The sequence below is a fragment of the Cucurbita pepo genome, chromosome 13 (genome assembly GCF_057944985.1).
Source record: "Cucurbita pepo subsp. pepo isolate OVF chromosome 13, ASM5794498v1, whole genome shotgun sequence".
NCBI classification, from domain to species: Eukaryota; Viridiplantae; Streptophyta; class Magnoliopsida; order Cucurbitales; family Cucurbitaceae; genus Cucurbita; species Cucurbita pepo.
Window position 1 is genome coordinate 9,709,574 of NC_141810.1, and position 11,762 is coordinate 9,721,335.

The 11,762-nt window shown below is 42.0% G+C and overlaps 1 protein-coding gene and 1 pseudogene across 1 annotated transcript; one reads left to right on the top strand and one right to left on the bottom strand.

Annotated features, from left to right (window-relative positions):
• Positions 1-4,605: 4,605 nt before the first annotated feature.
• LOC147789706 (uncharacterized) lies at positions 4,606-6,119 on the bottom strand. The gene is made up of 3 exons (XM_087116948.1): positions 5,693-6,119; positions 5,309-5,455; positions 4,606-5,213 (listed from the first exon to the last, which is right to left on the bottom strand). Exons 1-3 carry the CDS (start codon positions 6,117-6,119, stop codon positions 4,606-4,608), a joined length of 1,182 nt encoding a protein of 393 aa, XP_086973074.1.
• Positions 6,120-10,575: 4,456 nt separating this feature from the next.
• LOC147789707 (secreted RxLR effector protein 161 pseudogene) lies at positions 10,576-11,319 on the top strand (annotated as a pseudogene).
• The last annotated feature ends 443 nt before the right edge of the window (positions 11,320-11,762 follow it).

Sequence of the window (11,762 nt, forward strand, 5' to 3'; positions counted from 1 at the left end):
AGCATGGAGTGAAGAGATAGCTGGCCACAACTTATACTCCACAACAAAATGGAGTAGCTGAACACAAAAATCGTACAGTGATGAACCTGGTAAGAGCTGTGTTAACAGAAAAGAAAGTACCAAAGAGATTCTGACCTGAAGCTGTTATGTGGGTGAATCATGTCTTAAATCGATCACCAACTCTTACCATCACGACCCAAAAAAAAACTGAAGTCGTGACTAACAATGACTATAATGTGTAGTGTGTATGCAAGAAATTCAAGGAAAACATTATTTCAAAAAATGAATCATTTATTTCGTAAGTAAAGCGTTTCAATACAAAGAGGACATATGTGACTAGTTGTAGACAAGGAAAGAAAACATGAAGGACAAAGTGTACTAATCAGTAAGACTGGACTGATGCCCCGGGACACGCTTCCTCTATGACAACCCGCATCGTTCAATGCGCCCTCTCTTGACCCAACGTCTCACGTACCTGAAAAAGAAAGGTATAACAAGAATGAGTATAAAATTATACTCAGAAGCCACCTACTTGTAGGCTCTCATCGCACCCTGAACTTAACAAACATCGACGGACTTTCCTTTGGCTTTAGGACTTCTTGTTCTGGTCTTAGCTCTCATTAGGGCTTGCCCCTTGGGGCTTCTTTCGTTCTAAGTCCTTTCAATTATACCCCTATAGTTCCTCTTATGCTAACCTGTGTTAGACTGGTGCCCTGCGAGTGGCTACCTCGGCATGGCAATGAGATTACCTGGTGTCTTACCTAGGAAGTGAGCTGCAACCCCCTAGTCCCATGGTAATCCCCCTATATTTGGGAGGGCTACCTCCCCTATCCCATCCAGCTAAATGGCCAGTTACAACGTGGGTATCTCGTTCCCCATGCTAAAATGGCTATCCGAGTCCTGATCATGAACCCGTTGGTCCCCCACGAAGCTATAACACCATCCACACACAAGTAGCCTACGGGTACTCTAGAGGTGGTTCATAAGCCGTGGTAGTTTCTTAGGCTCCTAGGGAAAGGTTAGATCTACACTTAGTGACTTGTCACTTTAACCACATATCCTTAGACTTTATCATACCTGTGGGTCATGAAAATTCAACTGAGTGTACACAACTATCATCCATCATCATTATACAAAATTCATGCCAAGTAAACATACATGCTCAACGGGGCGATAACATCCATCAACTCCCGGAGCGTAGATTTCACAAGTTCTCATCCTCCTTTCAGCATGAATTAAACATATATATATAAAGCGGAAGCTTAAAGCATAACAACAATACTCAGATAATTCTCATAATATTTCACACAATACCTTACTTTTAACAATTAAATACCTACATTCAATCACGAAAGGCTACCACCTAAGATAATTAAACTAGCATGCAAGCATTCCAAGCGACTCCTACAAGTATTTCTTCCTCAAGTTCCGTGTGGTGACTTACTTGGATGATGCGTGCCTTTACGCAGCGTTTCCACACAATTAGCGTATAAAAAAGTAGTGATTTTTCCTCAAATTAGATCCTATTTCACATAAAATAGTGTTTCCACCATAATGACTTATTCAACAAAGTTTTATACCATACTACAACCTACGTGCCAATATTTTTTTCTTGATTTTTACTTAATCATACGATGAGTTATGAGCATCTAAAAGAGGTCCGATAACATCCTTATCGTTCTTGGAAAGATTCTCAGATCTCGATGTTTCGTTCAATTTCTTCATAAAAGTAGTGGCGGATCTTCCATAGATGAAGAAAGTAAACTTTAACACTCTATTCCCAAACGAAGATCTCAGATCTGAAGAGTAACGTTTGAGATCTTACCTTGCGGATTTCTCTCGGATCTTGATGAAAGAAGGAACCTCAACAACACGAGTCTTTTTCTCTCCAAGAAGAAACTCTAGAGTGTAAGTCTCAGTAGAGGATGAATTTCTTTAGTGATTCTCCAATGAGGAATCCGGTGATTTACCTTTCCCTCTCAGGTTTCCTCTCAACTTTCTTTCTCACACTTTTCTCTTTTGCAGGTAATGTGTGGAGAATCCTCAAGACCTCTATAATGGGTTGAGGGGTAAAATGCCCATTTTGCCCCTTTGACTTTGACAGTTTTTTTTTTTTTTTTTTTTTTTTTTTTTTTTTTTTTTTTTAGCGTTACAAACTCTCCCCTCCTTAGAAACTTTCATCCCCAAAAGTTGGTATCTCTTGGAGGAGTTCGGGATAGGCTCTCCTTACATCATTTTCTTGTTCTCAAGTTGCCTCCTCATTTCGATGGTTACCCCATGCGACTTTCACCAAGGGGATAACTTTGTTGCGCAGTCGCCTAGTGTCTCGAGCCAGAATTCTACTGGGTCTTTCTCGTAGGACAAATATTCTCGAAGAGGAAGGGTTTCATGTTCAATCACATGAGTAGGGTCTGGGGTGTACTTTCGTAGCATAGACACATGGAACACGTTGTGAACGGCGGCAAGGTTTGATGGTAGAGCAATCCTATAAGCCACGGCCCGAACTCTCTCTAAAATCTCAAAAGGGCCTATAAACCTTGGGCTTAACTTTCTCTTTTTTCCAAACCTCATCACCTCCCTCATATGGGCTACCTTCAAAAACACATGGTCAACCACCTCGAACTCGAGGTCCCTTCTACGCAAATCTACATAGCTCTTCTGTCGGCTCTGTGTAGTGAGGATTCTTTGCTTAATTTTCTGCACTGCTGCGTTGGTGACTTGAACCAACTCTGGTCCCAGTAGTTGCTACGTGCCTACTTCTTCCCAAAATACTGGTACACCATGTAGGCGTACTATCTCAAAGATATACAATTGAGCCCACCGATCCACACGATAAGTGAATTTGCCTGGGATGAAGTGAGCCATTTTGGTAAGTCTATCAACAACTACCCAGATTATGTTGAAGCTCTGCATGGTCTTGGGCAAGCCCAAGATAAAATCCATACAAACTGCTTCCCATTTCCACTGAGGGACCTTTAAGAGTTGTAGCAGTCCCACTGGGCGCTGTCTCGGGGCCTTCACCTACTGACAGGTCAAGCATCGGCTTACAAAATTTGTTATATCCTTCTTCATCCCTGGCCACCAATAACATCCCTTACTCCTGATACATCTTTGTACTTTCAGGGTCGAACGTGTAAGAAGTGTCGTGAGCTTTCGTCATAATATCCTTCAGCATTTTCTTGTCACGATGAACACACAAGCGGTTTTTCCACAGCAGGCCCCCGTCAAAGAGATAGAGTACCCTACTGATCTTTCTGTCTTTGTCTGATTCCACACTTTCCCAAGGTGTTGATCAGACCTCTGAGCGTCAATAATTCGTTTTCACAAGGTGGGTTGCATGGTCATTTGTGTTATCTGAGAAGTACCACCTCTAATACAACATCGATTCCAGCCCTCTTCATCTCATCCTGTATTCTTTCCTGCTTGGTGATCATCGCGGAAGTATGAACAGCCTTTCTACTCAATGCGTCCGCCACGACATTGGCCTTGCCTGGATGATACAGGATCTCGATGTCATAATTCTTTACTAGTTCCAACCATCTCCTCTGTCTCATAAAGCTCATTCTGTGTAAATAGGTACTTGAGGCTCTTATGATTAGTGAATACTTGGATTTTCTCTCCATACAGATAATGTCGCCATGTTTTTAGTGCAAACACCACTGCTGCTAACTCGAGGTCATGAGTGGGATAGTTTCGTTCATATTCCTTCAGTTGTCTAGAAGCGCAAGCAATCACCTTACCCTTATGCATGAGCACGCATCCTAGACCTTTTCTCGATGCGTCACTGTACACCACTAGATTTCCTAAACCATCTGGAACTGTGAGGACTGATGCTGTCACCAACCTCTCCTTGAGTTCCTGGAAGCTCTGTTCGCAAGCTGATGTCCACACAAAGGGCTTGCTCTTCTTGGTCAACTGAGTTAGCGCCGAAGATATTTTGGAGAAATCCTTGACAAACCTTCTGTAATATCCAACTAGTCCTAGAAAACTCCGTACTTCAGTGACTGTGGTCGGCCTAGGCCACTCCATCACTGCCTCTATCTTAGCTGGGTCCACTGTGATTCCTCTACTTGACACCACATGACCCAAAAACGCTGACTCAGATAGCCAAAACTCACACTTGGAACACTTGGCATACAGTCGCTGCGTTCTCAGTACGGTCAGAACTTTTCTCAAATGCTCTTCGTGGTCGGCTTCTGACTTAGATGACACCAGAATGTCATCAATAAACACTATAACAAAAGTGTCTAAGAATTCCTTAAACACCCTCTTCATTAGTTCCATGAAGACGGTTGGTGCATTGGTAAGGCCAAAGGACATGACGAGAAATTCATAATGTCCATAGCGACTTCTAAAGGCTGGTTTAGGTACATCTTCTCTTATTCTCAATTGGTGATATCACCCTAGGGAGCCCCAGTTCTGTTTGTTAAGAGAATTGAACAAGGTCACCATAAAGAATAAGTACCCCTCCCGAGAATTGACGACTTGTTTGATCAATTACAGGGAGCAACGGTATTCTCCAAAATTGACCTTGTTCAATTCTCTATAGTCTATACACAGATGCAGGGATCCATCCTTCTTCTTAACAAACAGAACTGGGGCTCCCTAGGGCGACACACTAGGTCGTATGAAACCCTTATCCAATAGCTCCTGTAACTGTTCCTTCAATTCCCTTAGTTCTGCAGATGCCATTCTGTAGGGTGCCTTAGAGATCGGCGCAGTTTCTGGTTCTAGGTGGATCCCGATGTCAACTTCCCTATTTGGGGGAAAACTTGGCAAATCCATAGGGAAAACATCAATGAATTCCCTGACAATGTGTATTGACGAGACTGTCTGTTCATTTCTGCTGTCTAGGGTCACACTGGCTAAAAATGTGATTGCACCACTACGGATCGTATTTCTAGCCTTTAGTGCAGTTACAACGCTTGGGGTTCTTTTGGACGTGGCTCCCTTATATGTAAAACTATCTCTTGACGGAAGTTTGTGAGTAACTATTCGAGTTTCACAATCTATTAGAGCGCGATTCTCGCCTAGCCAATCCATACCCAAAATGACATCAAAGTCTTGCATACTTAATACTATTAAAGTAGCTTCTATGACACATCCCGACACCGTCACACTACCTCTCTTAACCCTACGAGTAGCCATTAATAACTCGTGAGCAGGTGTGGACACTGATAGAATGGTCTCTAAGGGTTCTTTTTCTAGGTACACTAAGTCAACGAATTCCTCAGACACAAACGAATGTGTAAGAACGAACCCAAACCAAATAGTACAAAAGCCAAATGACCAAAAACGGGTAGTGTACCTGTAACAACTGCGTCAGGTGCGTCGGCTTGCCTGCCCGTGGTTGCATGGGCTACAACTCGCCCCTGCTGCTGTTGCGCACCCCAGCCCTTTTGATTCCTTATTGCAGGTCGGTTAGTGTTATCATCTCTCTTTTTAGGACAGTTTGCTGCAAAGTGTCCCATTTGGCAACAATTATAACATACATCAGTTCCCAGGCGACATTCTCCCAGGTGAAGACGCTGACATTTAGGACATCGATTTATGTTCTGTACTGGGGATCTTCCGTGATTGGTAGTGCCACCACGGGGTGGTCTACCAGTCCTGGGATAGTTCCAGTTTATCTGTCTCCCCTAAACTACGATATGGGATTTTTGGGCTGACCCTGACTGTAATTTGTCAGTACGAGGCGCATCAATGAGGGTCGCCATTTGGAAGGCTGTTGTATAATCTGTGGATGCCTGAGATGCCACATAACCTCTGATGTTCTCCCATAGACCAGCGATAAAATGTTCAGCCTTAAGCTCTTCAGTACTGACATATTTAGGAGAGAATCTTGCCAATCTATTGAACTCCAGATCATAATCCTCCACAGATTGGTCACCCTGCTTGAGTTCATGGAACGCTGCCTGCAGCTTTATTCTAGCCGTAACTGGATAGTATTTGCGGAGGTAGGCCTCTTTGAACTGACACCAAGAAATAGACTCTCCAAGCAGTGCAATCATTTTTTTAGCACCCCTCCACAAGAAATGAGCCTCTCCCTTCAACATATAAGTTCCGCAATGAACCTGATATTCCAACGTACAGTTCATGTAAAAGAAGGTTGCTTCCATAGCCTCAAGCTAGTTTTCTGCTGCAATAGGATCTATTTTGTCACCTTCAAAGGAAGGCGAGTTTTGCCTCTGGAAGCCTTTTAGATAACGAGACTCCACAGTCATAGTCCCAGAGTCTCTGGTCCCTTTCAATGCTGTCTGTTGCATTGTTGCCTGTTGTATTGCCTATTGCATTATAGCCTAGTTAGTGACTAGTGTCTGCATCATCTAAGTCATCTGAGCCTGGTTTTCCATAGAGGTTAACATGAATGTTTGTAGTACATCTGTAGTGAGGTTAGTTGCTGACTGACTAGGTAGAACCTCTACATTACTGGTGGGCACTGGTGGGACCGCCTCAAGAGGAGCAGTAGAGTCTGCGTCGGGTAAGTCTTGAGTCATTGCAATCTTTTGACTCATTCCTGATCTTGGTTCCCATGGTATAGGACTCTCAAACCATTGGGGGTATTTCATCAACCTCCTCTTGAGGTTCAGGTACAAGTTGTTCTGTCTCAGGTGAAAGAACATTAGTGTCCTGAGTGACTCTTCTTCTTCCCCTTCTAGGTCTAGGCCCGAGGTAGGTTCTACATCTCTTTGGTGCCATTTAGCTACCGCAATAGAAAAATTGCGGTTACAATTCATTCAAGGCTCAACCTCTAAGAAATGTGCAGTATAACACAAGAAAACAGTCATGATAAATTCTCTACTTAATAACTTAGGTCTTAATTTCGCAATTCAAATTCATGAGACTATCTGGTCGTAAGAAGCACGTGATTGATGAGTACGTCACAGAGGATACGACTCTCTAACCTAAGTGTCTACAGGACCTATGTCCTGGTGCTCTGATACCAAATTTGTCACGACCCAAAAAAAATAAACTTAAGTCGTGACTAACAATGACTATAAGGTGTAGTGTGTATGCAAGAAATTCAAGGAAAACATTATTTCAAAAATGAATCATTTATTTCGTAAGGAAAGTGTTTCAATACAAAGAGGACATATGTGACTAGTTGTAGACAAGGAAAGAAAACATGAAGGACAAAATGTACTAATCAATAAGACTGGACTGACGCCCCAGGACAAGCTTCCTCTGTGACAAATCGTATCGTTCAACGCGCCCTCTCTTGACCCGACGTCTCATGTACCTGAACAATAAAGGTATAGCAAGAATGAATATAAAATTATACTCAGTAAGCCAACCTACTTGTAGGCTCTCATCGCACCCTGAACTTAACAAACATCGATGGACTTTCCTTTGGCTTTAGGACTTCTAGTTCTGGTCTTAGCTCATTAGGGCTTCCCCTTGGGACTTGTCCCTTAGGGCTTCTTTGGTTCTAAGTCCTTTCAATTATACCCCTATAGTTCCTCTTATGCTAACCTGTGTTGGACTGGTGCCCTGCGAATGGCTACCTCGGCATGAGAATGAGAGTACCTGGTGTCTTACCTAGGAAGTGAGCTGCAACCCCTAGTCCCATGGTAATCCCCCTATATTTGGGAGGGCTACCACCCCTATCCCATCCAGCTAAATGACCAGTTACGATATGGGTATCTCGTTCCCCATGCTAAAACGCCTATCGAGCAGTCGAGTCCTGATCACGAACCCGTTGGTCCCCCACGAAGTTATAACACCATCCACACACAAGTAGCCTAAGGGTACTCTAGAGGTGGTTCATAAGCCGTGGTAGTTTCTTAGGCTCCTAGGAAAAGGTTAGGTCTACACTTAGTGACTTATCACTCTAACCACATATCCTTAGACTTTATCATACCTGTGTGTCATGAAAATCAACTTAGTGTACACAACTATCATCCATCATCATTATACAAAATTCATGCCAAGTAAACATACATGCTCAATGGGGCGATAACATCCTTCAACTCCCAGAGCACAGATTTCACAAGTTCCCATCCTCCTTTCAGCATGAATTAAACATATATATATAAAGCGGAAGCTTAAAGCATAACAGCAATACTCAGATAATTCTCATAATATTTCACACAATACCTCTTACTTTTAACAATTAAATACCTACATTCAATCACGAAAGGTTACCACCTAAGATAATTAAACTAGCATGCATGCATTTCAAGCGTCTTCTACAAGTATTTCTTCCTAAAGTTCCGTGTGGTGACTTACCTGGATGATACGTGCCCTTATGCAACGTTTCCACACAATTAGCGTATAAAAAAGTAGTGATTTTTCCTCAATTAGATCTTATTTCATATAAAATAGAGTTAGGATTGGATTCGAGAGGAAAATAGGGAAAACAGGAGTTGAACGGGATGAAAACGGGCTTACACGTGCTTCCATGCGCCAGCCACGCGCCGGGACAAACTCACTCGCAGGTTCCACGTGCGAGTGTCACGCGCCCATGATTTTCTGCAGTCGCGGGTTATCGGTTCAGATTAGGTGTTTCGCGGGTCATGGCAGTTCGTTTCGTTGCGCGTGTATCGGGTCAGCCGAGGGTCGCGGGTCGGGTTGCACAGTCGGGGACGCTTGTCGCTGGAAGGATGGAGCCGCGTCTTCCCAGGCGACGTTCGACGCGTGTCTAGTGGTTGTTGGCGCACGCAGCCCTCTTGCTGGTTGACACGTGGCGCGCCGTCGTTTTCTCTCTCCTCCTAGTTGAAAATTGAGGTTTCCAATTAGTTTTCCATCATTCTTCTCATTTTTCTATCTCTTGATTGTTAATCCAAATCATAATGACTTCTTGAACAAAGTTTTAGATCATACTACAACCTACGTGCCAATATTTTTTTCTTGATTTTTACTTAATCATACGACGAGTTATGAGCGTCGGAAAGAGGTCTGATAACATCCTTACCGTTCTTGGAAAGATTCTGAGATCTTAACGTTTCGTCTGATTTTCTCACAAAATCAGTGGCGGATCTTTCCTAGATGAAGATAGTAAACTTTAACACTCTATTCCCAAACGAAGATCTCAGATCTGAAGAGTAACATTCGAGATCTTACCTTGCTGATTTCTCTCGAAGATTGACAAAAGAAGAAACCTGGACAACACGAGTCTTTCTTCTCTCCAAGAAGAAACTCTAGAGTGTAAGTCTTAGTAGAGGATGAATTTCGTTGGTGATTCTCCGACGATTTACCTTTCCCTCTCAACTTTCTTTCTCACACTTTTCTCTTTTGCAGGATTTGAGGATGATTCTCAAGACCCCTCTAATGGGCTGAGGGGCAAAATGCCCATTTTTCCCCTTTGACTTTGATCGGTTTTTTTTTTTTTTTTTTTAAGCGTTACACTTGGAGTAAAAGATGTGACACTAAAAGAGGCTTGAAGCGGAGTAAAACCATCAGTTGACTATTTTCGAGTTTTCGAATGTGTGAGATATGTTCATATTCCAGATGCTAGGAGGAAAAAGCTTGAAGATAAAAGTGTAAGTTGTGTTTCATTTGGAATCAGTGGTGAATCCAAAGGGTACAAAATGTTTAATCCTGTTGCAAACAAAATCATAGTTAGCCGCGGTATAATTTTTTATGAGGATCATGAATGAGATTGGAAATATTCTAAAAATGAAACTGATTTAGATTAGGGAGAAAGCATTGAAATTTCAACTGCTACTGAAGAAGACACAGAACAACATACAGGTTCAACTTCATCGATTAACTCAGATGATGAAATTGAACCTGTTGTTGCACCTGCTGCTGAACCTACTGTTGCACCTGCTACTGCAATCGAACCAGGTTTGGCTATAAGAGAGGGTAGAAGTGGACGCCCACCTATATGGTCAACTGATTATGTTTCCGATGAAGGTTTGTCCAAAGAAGATGATGTTAAAACCTATTGGTTGGAAATGGATCTATAAGAGGAAATGAGACCAAACCGGAAAGGTACAGACCTTTAAAGCTCGACTAGTAGCAAAGGGTTATACCCAAAGAGAGGGGGTGGACTATGAAGAAACCTTCTCTGCTATTGCTATGCTTAAATCGATTAGAATACTCTTGTCTATTGCCACATTTTATGATTATGAAATTTGGCAAATGGATGTTAAGACAACCTTTCTAAACGGCAATCTTGAAGAGAGTATCTATATGGCTCAACCAGAGGGGTTCATTGAACAGGATCACGAGCAAAGGGATTGCAAGCTTAAAAGATCCATTTATGGGTTGAAGCAAGCATCTCGATCCTGGAATATAAAGTTTGATACTGCGATCAAATCTTATAGCTTTAAACAGAATGTTGACGAACCTTGTGTTTATAAAAGGATAGTCAACTCTACAGTAGCTTTCCTGGTGTTGTACGTTGATGATATCTTACTCATTGGAAATGATGTGGGATTTCTGACTGACATTAAGCATTGGCTAGCGACACAATTCCAAATGAAAGATTTGGGAGAGGCTCAGTTTGTTCTTGGAATCCAAATTGTTCGGTATCGCAAGAACAAAACACTAGCATTGTCTCAGGAATCATACATCGACAAAATGTTGATTCGATATAAGATGCAGGACTCCAAGAAAGAATTATTACCTTTCAGGCATGGAGTTCATTTGTCGAAGGAACAAAGTCCTAAGACACCTCAAGAAGTTGAGGATATGAGACACATTCCCTATGCATCAGCGGTCGGTAGTCTGATGTATGCCATGCTATGTACCCAACCCGACATATGCTATGCTGAGGGAATTGTTAGCAGATATCAGTTCAATCTGGGACGTGCTCACTGGACTGCCATTAAAAATATCTTCAAGTATCTTAGGAGAATGATGGACTATATGCTAATGTACGGTGCTAAGGATCTGATCCTTACAGGGTACACTGACTCAGATTTTCAAACCGATGTAGATACGAGGAAATCGACATCATGATCTGTCTTCACTCTGAACGGAGGAGCAATAATATGGAGAAGCATAAAGCAAGGTTGCATTGCTGATTCCACCATGGAGGCTGAGTATGTTGCTGCTTGTGAAGCAGCGAAAGAATCTGTATGGCTTAGGAAGTTCTTAACTGATTTGGAAGTCGTTCCAAATATGCATCTTCCCGTCACTCTTTATTGTGATAACAGTGGAGCAGTTGCAAATTCAAAAGAACTAAGAAGCCATAAGCGAGAAAAACATATTGAGCGCAAATATCATCTCATAAGGGAGATTGTGCAATGAGGAGATGTGATCGTCAAACAGATAGCTTCAGAGCACAACATTGTTGATCCATTTAAAAAGCCCCTCACGGCCAAAGTGTTTGAAGGGCACCTAGTGAGTCTAGGACTACGAGTTATGTAATCTAGAGCAAGTGGGAGGAAAGGCATGAGTATGTGATGCCCTAGTTTATTGTATTTCTCTCTACTCAACGAGTTTGAGTCCAAGTGGGAGTTTGTTGGGTTTTATGTCCTAAAACTCATAGTTTGTAAACAAAAACATATTCTATTTTCAATAAAGTTATTATTGTTATTTATTCAATAAAGATTGTTATTGAATAAAGTGAACTTTACGATCATTAATCTAAATCCAATAAACTAAGAACACTCTGGCTATAGTATGATTACTTGAACTATATGTAGAGACATAAGAGTGGATCAAGTTCAAGTATATAGTCAAAATGATCTATAGTATAAGGATAAGGCTCAGTACCTTATTCTGGGGACACTATTGATGCAGCCCACTTTTGTATATGATATAAACAATGTGATCACTAAATTGTACATGTGGAGACATGTGAGTGGGGG

Coding starts and splice junctions, on each gene's coding strand:
- LOC147789706 (XM_087116948.1), bottom strand. CDS start 6,119: ATGGAAGCAACCTTCTTTTACATGAACTGTACGTTGGAATATCAGGTT. Junction 5,456..5,692: donor GACCCTCATTGATGCGCCTC/GTACTGACAAAT, acceptor GACACTTTGCAG/CAAACTGTCCTAAAAAGAGA. Junction 5,214..5,308: donor ACCTGACGCAGTTGTTACAG/GTACACTACCCG, acceptor TCGTTGACTTAG/TGTACCTAGAAAAAGAACCC.